This window comes from Prorops nasuta, unplaced genomic scaffold (assembly GCF_024137725.1).
Source record: "Prorops nasuta isolate Cenicafe-Biocafe unplaced genomic scaffold, Cenicafe_Pnas_1.2 PNAS00024, whole genome shotgun sequence".
Lineage (NCBI taxonomy): Eukaryota > Metazoa > Arthropoda > Insecta > Hymenoptera > Bethylidae > Prorops > Prorops nasuta.
The window spans coordinates 3,663,133-3,678,627 of NW_027116821.1; the positions used below are offsets into that span (position 1 = coordinate 3,663,133).

General features: G+C 29.6%; 4 protein-coding genes and 1 long non-coding RNA gene across 11 annotated transcripts; 2 read left to right on the top strand and 3 right to left on the bottom strand.

Annotated features, from left to right (window-relative positions):
• LOC136781674 (RUS family member 1) lies at nucleotides 1–2,053 on the top strand. Of its 5 annotated transcripts, XM_066740611.1 has the most exons (8): nucleotides 98–225; nucleotides 292–317; nucleotides 394–452; nucleotides 512–672; nucleotides 749–1,254; nucleotides 1,316–1,575; nucleotides 1,636–1,837; nucleotides 1,896–2,052. In XM_066740611.1, exons 4-8 carry the CDS (start codon nucleotides 530–532, stop codon nucleotides 1,952–1,954), a joined length of 1,170 nt encoding a protein of 389 aa, XP_066596708.1. In that variant the 5' UTR covers nucleotides 98–225; nucleotides 292–317; nucleotides 394–452; nucleotides 512–529; the 3' UTR covers nucleotides 1,955–2,052. The 5 variants fall into 5 exon arrangements, with proteins under 5 accessions (XP_066596707.1, XP_066596705.1, XP_066596706.1 ...); XM_066740610.1 differs by having other exon boundaries at nucleotides 1–225; nucleotides 292–452; nucleotides 749–1,023; nucleotides 1,896–2,053; XM_066740608.1 differs by having other exon boundaries at nucleotides 5–225; nucleotides 295–452; nucleotides 1,896–2,053.
• Nucleotides 2,001–3,186, bottom strand: LOC136781676 (RWD domain-containing protein 4). 2 transcript variants are annotated; one of them, XM_066740615.1, is made up of 4 exons: nucleotides 2,965–3,186; nucleotides 2,781–2,890; nucleotides 2,363–2,567; nucleotides 2,001–2,306 (listed from the first exon to the last, which is right to left on the bottom strand). In XM_066740615.1, exons 1-4 carry the CDS (start codon nucleotides 3,067–3,069, stop codon nucleotides 2,139–2,141), a joined length of 588 nt encoding a protein of 195 aa, XP_066596712.1. In that variant the 5' UTR covers nucleotides 3,070–3,186; the 3' UTR covers nucleotides 2,001–2,138. The 2 variants fall into 2 exon arrangements, with proteins under 2 accessions (XP_066596712.1, XP_066596713.1); XM_066740616.1 differs by having other exon boundaries at nucleotides 2,009–2,306; nucleotides 2,363–2,558; nucleotides 2,965–3,180.
• Nucleotides 2,933–11,954, top strand: Rad17 (Rad17 checkpoint clamp loader component). 2 transcript variants are annotated; one of them, XM_066740614.1, is made up of 9 exons: nucleotides 2,933–3,026; nucleotides 3,180–3,300; nucleotides 3,382–3,781; nucleotides 3,841–4,302; nucleotides 4,366–4,452; nucleotides 4,527–4,717; nucleotides 4,793–4,911; nucleotides 4,984–5,141; nucleotides 11,437–11,954. In XM_066740614.1, the coding sequence occupies exons 2-8, from the start codon at nucleotides 3,292–3,294 to the stop codon at nucleotides 5,090–5,092; spliced, it is 1,377 nt and encodes a 458-aa protein (XP_066596711.1). In that variant the 5' UTR covers nucleotides 2,933–3,026; nucleotides 3,180–3,291; the 3' UTR covers nucleotides 5,093–5,141; nucleotides 11,437–11,954. The 2 variants fall into 2 exon arrangements, with proteins under 2 accessions (XP_066596711.1, XP_066596710.1); XM_066740613.1 differs by lacking the exons at nucleotides 2,933–3,026; nucleotides 11,437–11,954 and having other exon boundaries at nucleotides 4,984–5,341.
• On the bottom strand, nucleotides 5,529–11,495 carry LOC136781672 (putative leucine-rich repeat-containing protein DDB_G0290503). The gene is made up of 11 exons (XM_066740606.1): nucleotides 11,305–11,495; nucleotides 10,635–10,965; nucleotides 10,417–10,547; nucleotides 10,176–10,356; nucleotides 9,933–10,111; nucleotides 9,659–9,848; nucleotides 9,348–9,572; nucleotides 9,186–9,257; nucleotides 7,055–9,091; nucleotides 6,880–6,975; nucleotides 5,529–6,808 (listed from the first exon to the last, which is right to left on the bottom strand). Exons 2-11 carry the CDS (start codon nucleotides 10,777–10,779, stop codon nucleotides 6,585–6,587), a joined length of 3,480 nt encoding a protein of 1,159 aa, XP_066596703.1. The 5' UTR covers nucleotides 10,780–10,965; nucleotides 11,305–11,495; the 3' UTR covers nucleotides 5,529–6,584.
• A 2,761-nt stretch (nucleotides 11,955–14,715) lies between the features above and the next one.
• On the bottom strand, nucleotides 14,716–15,419 carry LOC136781858 (uncharacterized). The gene is made up of 2 exons (XR_010823999.1): nucleotides 15,279–15,419; nucleotides 14,716–15,144 (listed from the first exon to the last, which is right to left on the bottom strand). It is a non-coding gene; the product is annotated as an uncharacterized lncRNA (long non-coding RNA).
• Nucleotides 15,420–15,495: the final 76 nt, after the last annotated feature.

Genomic DNA, 15,495 nt, shown 5'->3' on the forward strand with positions numbered 1-15,495 from the left:
TGACGGCGGCCTCCTACTCCCCTTATCGTGTAACTGACAGGAGTGACACTGACAGGTTAAGGAACGACTGTTGAGGTTGAGGCTGTTGAGTGTTAAAATTGCCCGCAACCCCCGCAACACAGGAACGCTCGGGTTTTAAGAACTGAGTCATTATGCAAGACGAACTTATTTTCAAAGAATATTGTGATAATGTTGAAAAATTAACTTTTGTTATAAAGGAAGAAGGTACAGAAAAAGAATTTGTTTAGTAATTTCTATTTTACTATATTATTTAACCTAACTTTCTTGTAGTAGATAAAGTATCATTCAAAAAGCCGGTTGGTTCCAGAATTAGTATAAAGGCTTTTTATTATTACTGTTTTTCTATTTTGAAAGATATTTTTCTTCCTCAAGGGTTTCCAAACAGCGTTCACCATGATTACGTTCCTTATCAAATTTGGGACACAGTGCAGGTGAATTAATTGAACAATTTTTTAGGTAATATGTTATTTTTATCATTAAATGATTGTAGGCATTTGCCAGTACTATAATGGGTACGCTCACTACACATTCTATTATGAAAGGTGTTGGAGTGGGTGAATCAGCTGCAACTCCTCTGGCAGCTGCAATTACATGGATATTAAAAGATGGCACTGGAATGATAGGAAGAATTATCTTTGCTTGGTGGAATGGGTAAAAATGAAGAACTATAATCCTTAAAATAATCAGAATTGTACCATTCTTTGAGTCAAATTTATTATTTGGATAGTACTGCATTGGATGGACAATGTAAAAAGTGGAGATTATTTGCTGATATTCTAAATGATATTGCAATGGGAATAGAACTACTGATTCCATATTTTTCATCGCATTCAGTGTTTATTTTATGCATTACCAGTGCTATGAAGTCTGTTGTTGGGGTAGCTGGTGGAGCTACAAGAGCAGCTTTAACCCAACATCAAGCATTGCAAAATAATCTAGCTGATGTTTCTGCTAAAGATGGAAGCCAAGAAACTTGTGTGAATTTAGTTGCATCATTTTTTGGTATTTTTTTTTTACGCTTTTACCATGATGGAAAACATGTGTTTCATTTATATTTTTTCTTGGTGGCTATACATATATTTGCTAATTATTCTGCTATCAAATCACTGTGTTTAAACTCCCTTAATGAAGATAGGCTAGCTGCTATTTTAAAATATTATTTTATTACTGGTTCCATTCCTAGTCCAGAGAAAATTAATAAAACCGAGTCTGTTTTGTTATTTCAAAAACCTGGTATGTTTGAAAGTAAAAGCAAGTGCTGTCTAAAGTTTTCTAACTATCTTTTATTTTTTAGTCAGAGATCTGTGTGGATTTGATGTGAGGATGGGAATTTCCTTCTCAGAGATTTTAAAAAGAAAGTTGATCACTTTAAATCAGATAAAATATGTATGGGGATTCTTTCAAAACCAAAATTATCTCATTTTTTCAAATCTGCAAAAGAGAACCATTTATGTTGTACTAAATAAGAATGTTGAGCAGACTGATTTGTTAAATGCTTATTGCGATGCATGTATATGTGGGATTTTTTTATGTATGACAGAAGGAATTCATGTGGTAAGCTACACTTTAAATACTTTATTATAATTTTTATGCTTATAGAGCAATTGTTTCCAGGATTGCTTGTTGAGGTCTAATACAAATACATCATCTGCAGTGTTAAACCATATTTTTCTATATGTTCAACATTCTGAAAATAATATTAATTTTCTAAGAAGAGCGTTTTCATTAGAAATGGATAAAAATATTCATTGTATAGTAAATACACTTGCAATTAGTGAAATGGAGTATCCACAATTTTTTGATGCACTTAAAGAAAGTGAGTAATTTCTTTTTGTCCCTTTCTATAAAAATATTTCATTTTTTTTTTTTTTTAGAATGGAACATAAATAATATTTATTTACCTACAAGCCAATGGAGATATTCCTGGTCATAGTAGTTACAAAATTTATATTAACTTTTTCAACTGCAGAGATATTTTACAATTATTTTGAAGAGAAATATGATTTAATAAAAGTAGTTTTTCTAACAAAACTTTTTGAAGCAAGCACAGAAATAATTTATTTTTACAATATACAAAAATATAATTTATCGTACATTTGCACATAAGATATTTGGTGTTAGGAATCTGGTTCTTGCTGAGATCCAGTTTGGGACAAATGTTTAACTATATCAACCCAATTCCATCCTCTGGGCTGTTCCCCTTTTCCATCAGTTTTATTCCATTGACGGCGTTTTTGCGCTTTTGTTAAATGTTCCTTCTTGACCTTTTTAGTGGCCTCGTCCATCTATAATGCAAAATAAAATTCAAAAAGATCCTTTTTTTCCACAATAAACAAATTACCTGTTGATTTTCAGATGCAATAGTAAGTTTGTCTGTTTGTGAGGTAATCTCAGCAATATTATCTGGTTGATCCTCCAAATATTCATTTAGGTGTTCTTGTATGTGTTGAAAAAGTGTATAAGTAACTGCGCTACCCAGCCATTGATCAGCTTCTTGCTCCAAAGATTGTACCACTTTATTCTTAACAGCCTGTACACTGGACACACTTTTATTTTTAATTACAAGCTTAGGAATATATTGATATCTTGAGGTTGGTTTTTTCACCTATTGGTAAAATTTTTGTACATTTGTGTTAAGTAAGATTGGAAATTCAATAGAATTTACTACATTTAATAAGTTTTATCACACACAGTTTTACCAAACAGAGAGATAAATTATACAAATAGGTGGAAAAAGTAGGCCTTACATATAAACTTACATATGATTATTATAAAATGTATTCATGTTTATGAATGGCTTCTCTGTTGGATAATTTGGGCCCCATGATATTTCCAGTAAAAATGATTTAGCGTCATTGTCCTCTCCATACTAAGAAAATTTTTTTTGTAAAATTATATTAAGCTTTGCAAGGGATTGACAGTATATACAGAGCCAAAAATCACCTTGTATTGATATGTGGTTGGTGTCAGCTGTTTAAACGCTGTATCTCCATCATAAATTGAAAGTAAAACTTCTCTTTCCTCTTCTTGTAATTCCGCATCACTCATTGCTTCTTTTCTAATGTTAAATTAAATTATTTCTTGACTAGTCTCACGTTTTTGTATTAATAAATTAGAGGTTATGTTTCCCTGCCTTGACTTGACCTTTTCAATTTCAGTTCGAGTTAACATCTCTAGCTAGATGAACGAGACAGAATATTTCTTAAAATTCCACGGAAATAAACAGCAAAATATTGCTCGAACTGAAATGCTTTTTTCAGTTTAGAAAAAATGGCAAATGTATAGTTAATTTTAATATTTCCTACATTCATTGTTTTAATAAAAATTTGAAAAAATGTAATGTAGTTACAATTTTTTCAGAAAAGTAATTGGTTTAAGCCATCATTTGATAGTCCTCCAGCAAAAAACTCTTGTCCTGGCGCAAGACGCAGTAAAGGATCTACAATATTAAATGATACTTTAAATTTGATTCCTGTGGATTATCCAAAACAAGAATCTGTAAACAGTTTGCCCAAGTTATTATCTCTTTGTATGCCAAAAAAAGCTAGTGATTTAGTTATCAGTAGGATAAAACAGAAAGAAATACGCAATTGGTTACAATTAAAAGCTGCACATTGCAAACCTTCTATCCTAATTTTATCAGGGCCCACTGGTTGTGGAAAAACAGTAGCAATTAAAGTATTAGCTAAAGAAAGTGGATTTCACATTGTTGAATGGACAAATCCGATTGATCAATATGAGGATGATGGTTTCAATGGTGGTAAGTTATTCCTATGGGTTTTAAAGTTTATATGTAGTAAATACTATTTTTTCTTTCAGTTAAATTTGTTAGACAAGGAGACAAGTTTGAAGAATATTTATTTAGAACTACCCGTTATCAATCTGTGCTATCTAATCACTCAAAAACTCTTTTATTGGTTAAAGATTTACCTAATGTTTATTACACAGATAAAGAGAATTTTCATTCACTATTAGAAAAATATATGAGTTTTGGAAGACAATCTGTTGCATTTATTTTTACAGATTATGGGAAATCTTCTTATAATGTGCTTAATCTTTTTCCACAAACTCTTAAAAACACATATAAAATTGATAGCATCTCTGTTAATTCAGTGACAGTTTGTTCTATGAAAATTATGTTAAAAAGAGCTTCAGGATTGTTAAATTCTGCAGCTGGTGATATACTGTATGCATCACAAAGTAAAATTGATGAAATTCTGTCTAATAACATTGGGGATGCACGGAGCTCACTTCTGAATCTTATATTTATATCATTAAAAGGTAAAATAAAATTTTTTTTTTTGTTTTAAATGGATGAGAAAAATTAATTATTATAAATTTTAGTTAAGGGCAAGTCAAAGACTGAATGTACAGGTAGAGAAGAAGGGTTAAGTATTTTTCATGCAGTTGGAAGAGTGATTAATCCAAAAAGTAAATCCTTACCTACCAGGATACAGTTAAGTCATAAAAATTTTAATCTTTATAACTTATCTAATGTTTACTAGGGATTGCTAATGGTAATTCTTGGAAGTTCGAACATAATCCTGATGAAATTTCTTCATTTTTTGAATCTCAACCTCAAACATTTCTTCATTTCTTACAAGAAAATTACACTACTACTACTAGGGATATAAAAATAATAGCTAAGAGCTCTGAAATCTTAAGTGTAGCATCAATTTTATGCGCTCAGTGGAAGGCAAGTAGTTTTAAATATCGAAAACCACAAGTAAAATTTATTGAATTGATTATTACACCAATTTAACTAACATAGGAACCAAATTTATATAAACCTGCACTCTCTTATTGTGTCCGTGGCTTAATGTTGGCAAACAATAATCCAGTTAAAGGATGGAATCCTGTTAAAAAGCCCCAGAGTGATCAAGTTGAAGGGTAAATATATATATAAATAAAGAATAAAATATTAAAAAAGAAGTTAGCTTGAAAGTTATTTTAAAATTGTAGATGCAGGGACATTGCAGATATAGAAATCGAATATTACAAAAAGTTAATGAAACTAGCAGACACAAATTCTAAGGAAGTGGAAGAAGAATTAGATGGTATTATTGAGTAATAAATAAACAAAGAAAAGTATAAATCATTTTTACTGTTTTATATTGAATGTAAGTACTAATATAATTTATTTTTATTAATTAAGTAATATTTATTATTTAGATACAATTTCTTTTCCTAATTGAGTCTTATTATTCAATGAAAAAACGCTAAAGCTGTTGATCAGTCACTTATTTACAGTTAAAATTAAAAATCTCATTAATTGTTGCATATAAGTGTATTTGATTTGCTAATATCAAAGGATTAATCAAGTAAAATAGAATTGTTTTACCTCTTTTGAAGAAAAAAATCTTCCTTTTAAAAACTTGGAAAATAAAAAACCTAACAAAAGTTTCTTTCCAAATTTATTACAATAAAGGGGAATAATTTTCTTACAATGGCACTAATTGGACTTTAGTCATGAAGATTAGAAGATATCAAATTGAGCTTTGCCTTTTAACATTACGTGTGGCATTATTTTATAATTTTGAAATATGCATATTATTTCCTTTAACAATGCATTATTATAAAAGTAATATGAATTTAATTTTATAGTAGTTGATATAGTTATTGTTGCAAGAATGTTCTTTCTATTACTGTATTTCTACTATTTATTAATAATTTTTGGTGCTCAGTTTTCTATTTGATTTTTCTATCTTTATGCTTAGAATTTAAAACTAAGCTATAACAATTATACAATTAATATAAAAAAGTGGCCTGAAGTTCCAAATCACTAATACCTATTAACCGTTTTTTTCATTATGAGTAAGATAGTTTCTGAATCCACATAACCCATTAGTAAAATTTTTCTTGATTATTTACAAAATCGAAGATAAATCAGGCGGTCAATCATGCTAGATCACCCTGCACAAATTTTGATAACATATAATTTCCAATGCATCTTTAATTAATTTTACTGTCATTAAATATTGAAAAATTGTCTCCCTTTTTAAGAAACAAAATATTGCAACAATAGCTTATGGCATTATTTTTAAACCTCTTAAAATTTAGATGTACGTGTATTGACCATTAGCCTTAAAGCAAAATACCCCATATTCTTCTACACAGTCTTTTATTGTTTGTAATTTGATTATATAGCTATTATATATTAAAATTAAACATAATAATTAAAGCAAAAATGATAAATTTACATTCATTTCATTATTATTGCTTTGCAAAGCAATGAATAGTATTCATCACATCATTTTATAATAATTAAGTTGTCCATACGTTTCTTAAAGCTCAATGCTGAGTCTGAAACCTAAAGGTTTGGACACATTTCTTCCTTTAATATTCTCATAAATACTTGAGTACTTTAAGAGAATTGCTACAAAATAAATATTTCAAGAATGAGGAAATGATACATTAGGATATATTAAGGCTTCTCATTAAATGCTAATTACAACATTCACTTCTTGTTCATTACACTTGATTGGCAAACTCTTTAGTAATATATACAATGCGTATTATATCATCTTGACTGTAAGAAAAAAGTCTAACTTAATTGAAAAACCTTAACATGATTTTGTTTTTAATATCCTACTTTTTTTCTTATTTTGATTGTTAATGTACGATTTTACATGCACTCCTGTTCGCTTAATATTAAAAACAGATTTGTATTTTTTTATAAGCCTATTGCAATCAGTAAGAGATGGTAGTGTATTATTTTCAAAATGTTGTTGAAATGCTTCTTCTACAACGCTTTTTTCCTCTTCCGTCCAGCGTATACGTATAATACCTAAAAGAAATGTTTATTTGAGCCTTAGTAATTATGAGATCTAGGTGGAAGCTTTATATTTAATAACTTACAGGGTTTGGATATATTTGTGTTATTTATAGTTCTTTTTTGTTCATTATCTTCACTGTTTTCACTATCTTCGTCGTCATAATCTGACTCACTTTGAACTGAAAATAATTATATACTATTTTATATATGTTACAATTATAAAAATAATAAGAATGAATTAGTTTTTAAATAACTTACAGCTTGAGCGCAGTTTTCTTCCTTTAGTTACATATTTTACTTTCTTATTTTGTGTTTTGTTTCCTACATCAATAGCTTTTCTTTTCCTACAATTTACCTTCTTTCTGCTATTTAAGCCATCTATAGGTGTTTTATTCTCAGAATGATTAGATGTCTCTTCTGATAAATTAAAGGGATCATCAATTTCTTCTTCTGCTAATCTACTTTCAATTTCATTAATAATATCAGAGTTATTTAGTTCTACATTTCGGTTTTTACTAGTTAAACTTGGTGTAGCAGATTCAAGAATTTGTATCATGTTCCATGTTTCTCTTGAAATTAAAGGCTGTCTGTCGTATTTTGTGTGGTTCTTAGTACTGTGTCTTAAGTAGCTAACTAGATCTGAAATCTCTTGTTCTCCTAATTGTAAATCAGTACACATAGTTGCTATTTGCTTTCTTAAGGTAGTCCTCTGAAGGATGTCTGATGAAGATGCACTACATTGTTTAGAAATTTTTATCATCAAATCACAGGGTCTTATATGTTTATGCTGTCTATTTTTATCAAAACCAGGCAATGCAAATAAATATTTATTTTGTTGTAATATACCAGCTTTACTTCTATATTGCAAAAGAAAATTTATGCATTCTTGTAAATTTCTGTGAATAAGGACTGTTACAGTTTTTTCTAATTTGCCCTGTATAGTAAATCTCAAGTAGCAATTAGAGGCTTCTTGACATTTCTTTGACAAAGAATTGTACATATCTACATTCTGCTCCTTATCAATACTTTGGCAACTTTTGAAATCACTAATTGTGGCTTTGGAGATTTCGCTTTGTCGCCGTTTATTAAACAACTGCAATTGGATCATACAAATTTTACTTAAAAATATCCAATGATTGTACGTATATTTTTGTTGTAATTTTTTATATAAAGATATACGCTTTTTTTCCAAAAATACATTTAGTTTAATTATATCATTCGTTGATGGCAAGTTTACTTTCTTTTGCCTATTTCTTTTAATTTGTGCTTCCAAAGCTTTTTTATTCATAATTTGAAAACCTTGTGCAATTAAGTTATTAAAATTCTGAGTCATCTTTTGTTTATCGTTATCTTTTTTTGCAATGTATAACATTTCTAAGAGTTTACCTATTTGCTTCAGTATGTTTCCTAAAAATAATATATTTGATGGAGCTTTAAAGCTCTTTAAATCTTCGTTATACCCTGCGACAATACTTGCAGCTTTTAAACAATATTTTAAATACTTAGGTCTATAAATACTTGCAAAGTCAACTATTTCATTACGTATTTTTTTTATAGCAATAAGAAATCTACCCGAAAATCGCAGTTTGGATCTTATTACCCAAAAGTTATCGTGAGAGTATTTATCAGTTAGAGTATTAGCATAAAGTACTAATAGCACATCGTATCTTATTACGTCTTTAATAGGACCATCTCGAATGTAAGGAAATATTTCCTTTCTTACTACTTTATTCGCTGATTCATGAAGCTTTCCATCAACCATTTTACATAAGATATTTATAGATCTTTCCCCTTTAAATGTATAATTTGTGCATTTCGCAAAATGATGTCGAATACTGGATCGCATATAATGCCCCTTACAATTGGCACAAGCAATATAATCATTAGTACTTCTATTTTTATCTTTGCTCGGTAATCGAAGAACAATAAGATTGCCATTATTCACAGTCTTGTTTGTATTATAGTTATAATCCCCCTTTTTTCGAATATCAGCTATTAAAATAGAACGCTCTTTCGATTTTTTTCTTAATTTTAGAAATGCTTGTACATCTGCCTCTTTTGAATGGCGCACTTCTAAATGTCGAGCTATTTTGACTACTAATTTATTGCAATAAAAGCAATTATGTCTTTTCGGTGCTTCTTCTGGTAATTTTAATACATTATTATTTGGAGCACCAGCTATGATATTATTCAAGACATTTGCAATTATTTTTCTTTTATGCTGATTGTTTTCATCTTCAAAATTGGACGGAGAACTAGTTAACTGAGTATTACAATTTTCTTCTACCATTACCCCTATAACAAAATAAAGTAGTTGTAAAATATAAATTTATATAAATGTTTGTAATTGTATTCTATAACTGATTTTAATGATTGTATCTATACATACTGGTTGTTGCTGTAAAATCCTCATCACTAACATTCATTTCGCCATCATTTACTGCTTGAAGTAACGATTCTTCTAAAATTATTTATTTTAAATAAAAGGAAAAATTTAATATTTAATGAGAATGAATATTTAAGTTAGAAATTAAGCAAGTTTAAAACAAACCTTTCTCTGATAATGATAAATCTGTGAATTTTAATTCATCTACCAAGTCAATAGAATCATCCAGTTGACTAACATTTAATAAAACGTCATCGCTAATTTTAGCAATTGCATTATTTTCATCAGTAGCTCCTAACATGTTTGATAAATTATTTTCTAATGGGTTGGTAATATCTTGTACTATTTCAGTTTGTTCCAATAAATCGCTTGCTTCTTCTTCTACAGATGCTATAAAAATATATATTAAAGAATAATAATTTTTCAGTAAACAGTTTTTTCTAGAATTAAGAAAATCAATCTAATTTGGAAATTACCTGATTCTATTTTGAAGTCAGTTTCTTCAATAATATTTTCTGCGTTATAATTCGTATCATCTGGCGTATGTATTACTTTCATAATTTCGTCAATACTGAGATCATTACATTGTAATATCAAATTACAATTCACCATGTCATTAGCTTTATTGCCATTCTCAAGTATTTTTGCCATGCTTACTTCAGCTTCCTATAAATTATAATGATGTTTTTGCAGATTCTCTGTTTAATAGGCATTGAAATTGATAAATTAACAACTTGGTCCTTTACTTACAGCTCTTATTAAATCCTCCTGTATATTTTTCTTACAATCAATGTCAATTTCAATACTTGCATTATCCTCATTTATAACTTCCAACTTAATATCTGACGCATTAATCTGTAATGGGGAAGTAATGTCTTGTATTAGTTCAGTTTGCTCATTTGATTTGCTTACTCCTCTCTGTGTAAATTCTACAAAAACATATTAGAAATTAGTAATTCGTCAATAAAGTGATATCTATAATTAAAAATTTACCTGATTCTGTTTTTATACCGATTATTTCATTAATATGTTCTGTGTCATAAGTTATGTCATCCATCTCAATTATTACTTCCTCAATTTTTATCTCACTGAATTTATCAGATTCCAACATATTTGAACCTGCAGTTTCAGTGGATTCTTTGTCATTGTTTTTTGGAATCATGAGTTTATTTTTCTGTAAATTATAAATCATTTTTAATATTTGCTGTATTTAGTTGTAGTTTTAATAATTTACCTGCTTGTTCTTTGTCGCATTCTTTGTTTTACTTTTTTCATATTTACTTTCTAATGTTTTCTTCGTTTTACTTTGATTTTTTGCATCTTCTTCTAATTTCCGTTTTGTTTCTTTTAAACGATTAATATTATCTATAAATAAAAAGGATAAGGTAGGCGTTGAGTATATAATGGTATAGGCAAAATTATAATGTTAATTAAATTAGCATTTTTAGTTACCATTTTTCTGTAAGAAGATCCCAAAATATTTTCCACCGTTACTATATTTTACAGTACACGTTTTGGTGGTTTTATCTATACTTGAAATATTTTTCGATTCGCATATATAATATTCATGTGGTTCAAATCTTACTAAAGAAAACATATTTAATGAAATTAAAGTTACTGTATAATAAGCTCTTGCTAGTTCGAATTTAAGTATAGCACGTGTTCAGAACATTCGAACGACTACACTGTTATTTACACACTCACACATTTACATTAACCAATAACGAAACCATTGTGTTTCGGTTTTTTAAGTGTAACGAGTTTTCCACTTATTCACACAGAACTGTACAGAACACAAAGAGAAAGAATAAACTGTTCAATCGTTATTTTATTTGATAAAAATGTAGTATGAATTTTATTATAGATTTAAATAAATAAATATTAACGTAATTTATATTTAAGAAAAAATATTTTGTGACATGATTTCTGGTATTAATGAGGAAGACGCTGTTTATCAGGATAAACACAAAGGCACACAGACTTTATCTATAATTATTAGTAAAAGAAGGTTTGCGAGGCCCATTAATATATGGACCAGTGTACGGCTGTCAGTTTGAGACGTCTCAGGTGATGGCGTATTAAGAAATTAAAGTATTTTACTTATATACAAAATTCCACTAACAAAAGAAAAATACACTGAGGTTTCACAGCGTCCAGTCCACAGATATTATTCAGCTTTTCCGCGTCATAGACGCCTAGGCTATAAACTTATATCAACAATTAACGGCTCAGACGAAATTCCTCAAACTTTCAGGACGTCTATCACAGTTCGTACGGACTACGTTACTTCGGCGATACCGGCACAATACTAACCCAACTAACACTGACTAACACTGCCAGAAGTTCTGGAACACTGGTGACTGCTGGTGACTGGACAGACTGGACCGACTGGACTACTAGAGAGTGGAGTAGAAACAACATGAACAATCACGCGAGCAAGCAAACAAGACGCCTGCGCCTTCATTGTGGGAAATTGAATCGTCGGCTTCATGCTATAGTGTAGTATAGGATTAGTAGAAAATGTACATACGGAGTAAAGTTAGCCAAAAGGTAACCGAATCAATTTCACAGCCACCCTGGGGTTAAGAGTGTCCAAATTTAGCGCGGGAAATTCGAATGCATAAATAGACTGGACCGACTGGACTCTCCATTCAGAGCCCAACAAAAAAAGGGAAATAAAATTTAGTGTAACGAGGTAAACGCGCAGTTGCCATTTTACAATATACAAGAGTCAGATATGCATAAAAACATTTTTAGAAAAATCGTAATGAGCAATAAACTGTACTATTTAGTGTGTATACAGGGTCTTTTCCTAACAGCGGAGCATAGGAGATTCGTATTAGTTGACTATAGCACTCGGAATGATGGAATCTGAGAGCGCTGATTGGTCAATATTGCGTAGTACCAACATATAATAGGTCGTTACCAATAGTTGGATACGAAAAATGAGATTCATCCGCCATATTGGTGTGGAGAAATGTTTACATGCTAATCCTAGCAGAAAGAGGTGTAAAATGGAGAAATGTCAAATGGTAAGGTTACTAAAGTAAAAATTGAAAATAATGAATGGAAAGTACGAATATTCTTCATTTTCATTCAAAGTATTCAATTTTTACTTTAGTAACGACAACATTTGACATTTTTCCATTTTACACCTCTTTCTGCTAGGATTAGCATGTAAACATTTCTCCACACCAATATGGCGGATGAATCTCATTTTTTGTATCCAACTATTGATAACGGCTTATTATCTGTTGGTACTACGTAATATTGACCAATCAGCGCTCTCAGATTCGATCATTCCGAGTGCTATAGTTAACTAACCAGAATCTCCTACGCTCCCGCTGTTAGGAAAAGACCCGTATACGTGTCTCACTCCACTCGACTCATTAGCTGTTAAAGAGCAGAATCTGGCATCTTTGATAGTAGTGCGCTAAGAAAATAAATGATCAGCGCTTTACCGTATCACTTAACTCGCTAGCAGAATTTGAGCTTATAATAATACGAGATCAGTTTTAATAATGCTTCTGATATGCCGTATGTACATTGCAGTCGGTATAAGATAAACACTCAAAAAACTGTCGTTTGTGGTCGACGGTGTACTGACGTCACCATATAAACTTAAGGTTTTCTCGCGTACCCTTTTTATGTAGGATATAAAAGTACAAAATATTATTTTTTCAATCTGGGTAAAAATTTATAACCTACCAATGAAACTAGTGTTGCTAGAAAGATTGTACTAAAAAAAGAAAATAGTTTGAAGAAAAACAAAGAAAAATATATTAATTAGGACAAATACATTTATCTTAAAAAATAAACAGTAGCACAGTTTTGTAGAAGAAGAGCAAAACTTTAATAAAGATTAAAAGTACTCTTTAAAAGAAATGTTCTGATAACTCTAAATGAAATATTTTTCTATAATACTATTGCAATCTCTAGCTATACTTCCACAATTTCATACAATTTGTAAGTTATCACCGAGCAGCTTCCTCTTTTCTTTCTGATAGAAGATATTTTATATTCTATAAAAAATTATTTTGGTCTTTTGACGTTAATGAAAAAAATGATCGAGAAAAATGAACCAGGAATATACTTCCTTTTTACCTCAAAGTTTTAAAAATGTCTCAACTATACACGAGATATCATCGAACACTGATTTATATTCCTAGAAAATAAAGTATAGACTTTTTATTTTAAAATAAGAGAATGATTTGCTGATTTTCCAAGAACGTATAAAGAACTAGTAGGGAATTACCCTCGTAACCATCAAGGACATCAATGTTTCGTGTATTACCCTTTTATATCTACATAGAAAGTACTTTCAAAAAGGCCTTATAAAATTTTTATTTCTTTTATATTCGTGAATATAGATGAAGTTTTTTATGCTCAGTCTTTAGAGAATATTAATTAGTATACCCTATATAAATTTCCTATGAGTATACATCTCATTCTGTTTTTTCTGAGAACTCAATAAGTAATCCTAGTTTTGTTTCATCGAAAGCAAATGATACAGTACCCTGTATTGTAGATTGCAATTTTTATACCAATTTCCAAAGATTTATAATCACTGAATATTAATAAATATAGTTTCCTTAAAATGAGAATCGATTAGCTATTTGAAAACAATAGAAAATATTACTAAGAAAATAATATTATATATAATACTACTTATTTTCAAGGATTGACTAATTTGCACAATTAAAATAAATAAATAAAACACACACACACACACACACAAATAATTACTTCTTATATAGTATTTATCCCTACCATATATATCCCTACTAGATACATATTCCCCACCATAAATTCTTATCTGGCATCGTTTACATTTTTATCTAACGATAGAGTTTATATTCATAGCAGAAGCAAGCTTAATTCAGTAGTGAAACACGAACCCTGCTAGGTAGTGCTGTTCAGGACTGTTTAAAACTATTGAGTAATGAATACAAAACACATCATATTCGTAAGTAGTAAAATTTAATAATAATACGACAAATGTTTAGAAAAATTAAAATAAAAAATTCCTTTTTCATAGATGCTTAATAACATGCGGAAATATAAAGATTGTAGTACGCAAACTGATCAATTTACAGATAAAAAAACAGTAGGAACACAAACAGAACCAGTGAAAATTTATTATAAAGATGAAAAATATCAGAGGGTGTATTACGACCTATAATGAGAACCTATACGACCTATCAAAGAAAGCCATACTCTAACGACGTCTGAGGAATTGATTAGGAAACAGTCGCAGTCATGGGTTTCTTGCTTAATTAATTAAGACGCTTTCTACACTCTTCAAATAATTGATCATCTTTTTATAATATCGGCATTTCATGATATAATTTTTACGAGAACCAGAGCTTCATTTGGAGCTCTGAAGTTGACTTATATCGTGATATAATAAGAAATGGATTGTGTCAGCATTTTTTTATATTCTGACTAGAATTATATTTTTATTATTGTATTTTTTATCACACAGAATTTTTCGTAATTAATTCAAAGTAATGTTAAAACGCTTATTCATATATCTCTTTTTTATTTAATGTATTTGAATCCATGGATTATTAGTACACAGACTATATACTTCTATTTTATATTCAGTATTACAATTTTATCTTAGTCTAAATTAATATTTTTTAAATAATTCAGAGATCATCAAAAATTTTTGTATAGTATTGCATGAATAAAACATTTTTTTGAAATTATTTTATAAAACAGAAATTTTTTTAATTTCTCATAAAAGTATTATCTATTCCATATTAATATACCTCGCCTTGTGAATTGCTGCGATGCTCTTTATTGTTGTATTTGGAACGGTGTCGTGCGTCAGTAGTAGGTAAGGTCAAACTGGTTGAGGTATAGGTTTACGATGACCCTTTATTTATAAATCCTTTGTTCAAAATTTCCGTTAGGTTATAGTAGCGTTCGGGATTTTCTGCACATTTCGGCTGATTTCCTAGAAAAATTTTTAATTACTTTTCAGTATACCTTTGTATCCGCGCTAATATTAGTCATTGTAAAGTAATCGTGCAGGAATTATTTGTAATTCAGGTATGACTGAAGCTGAAAGGTAATACAAGTTTTAATTACTTATGCTCAGCGTTCAGAATTGATTCGTGTGTGGTTCGACTTATTTTACGCTAGATTTTAACATGAAAATTGATACACTATTCTATAACTGAACCATACACGAATATATATATATATATATATATAGGAATAATATTCAAAGTGAGGGGGCACCAAATTCCGGCCATTTATCAGCATTAGTTTAACTGTGGAGAAACTCCATCTTCATCATTTCCGA

What these genes read in the sequence shown, in the direction of transcription:
- Rad17 (XM_066740614.1), top strand. An exon ending in GGATGATGGTTTCAATGGTG is followed by an intron (nt 3,782 to 3,840) that starts GTAAGTTATTCC and finishes TTTTTCTTTCAG; the next exon opens with TTAAATTTGTTAGACAAGGA. An exon ending in TTTTATGCGCTCAGTGGAAG is followed by an intron (nt 4,718 to 4,792) that starts GCAAGTAGTTTT and finishes TAACTAACATAG; the next exon opens with GAACCAAATTTATATAAACC.
- LOC136781672 (XM_066740606.1), bottom strand. Translation starts at nt 10,779, where the DNA reads ATGTTTTCTTTAGTAAGATTTGAACCACATGAATATTATATATGCGAA. An exon ending in ATGCGACAAAGAACAAGCAG is followed by an intron (nt 10,357 to 10,416) that starts GTAAATTATTAA and finishes TATAATTTACAG; the next exon opens with AAAAATAAACTCATGATTCC. An exon ending in CGGTATAAAAACAGAATCAG is followed by an intron (nt 10,112 to 10,175) that starts GTAAATTTTTAA and finishes ATGTTTTTGTAG; the next exon opens with AATTTACACAGAGAGGAGTA.
- LOC136781674 (XM_066740607.1), top strand. Translation starts at nt 153, where the DNA reads ATGCAAGACGAACTTATTTTCAAAGAATATTGTGATAATGTTGAAAAA. An exon ending in TTTTGTTATAAAGGAAGAAG is followed by an intron (nt 226 to 291) that starts GTACAGAAAAAG and finishes ACTTTCTTGTAG; the next exon opens with TAGATAAAGTATCATTCAAA. An exon ending in ATCTTTGCTTGGTGGAATGG is followed by an intron (nt 673 to 748) that starts GTAAAAATGAAG and finishes TTATTTGGATAG; the next exon opens with TACTGCATTGGATGGACAAT.
- LOC136781676 (XM_066740615.1), bottom strand. Translation starts at nt 3,069, where the DNA reads ATGAGTGATGCGGAATTACAAGAAGAGGAAAGAGAAGTTTTACTTTCA. An exon ending in CAACCACATATCAATACAAG is followed by an intron (nt 2,891 to 2,964) that starts GTGATTTTTGGC and finishes AAATTTTCTTAG; the next exon opens with TATGGAGAGGACAATGACGC. An exon ending in ACATTTTATAATAATCATAT is followed by an intron (nt 2,568 to 2,780) that starts GTAAGTTTATAT and finishes TAAAAATAAAAG; the next exon opens with TGTGTCCAGTGTACAGGCTG.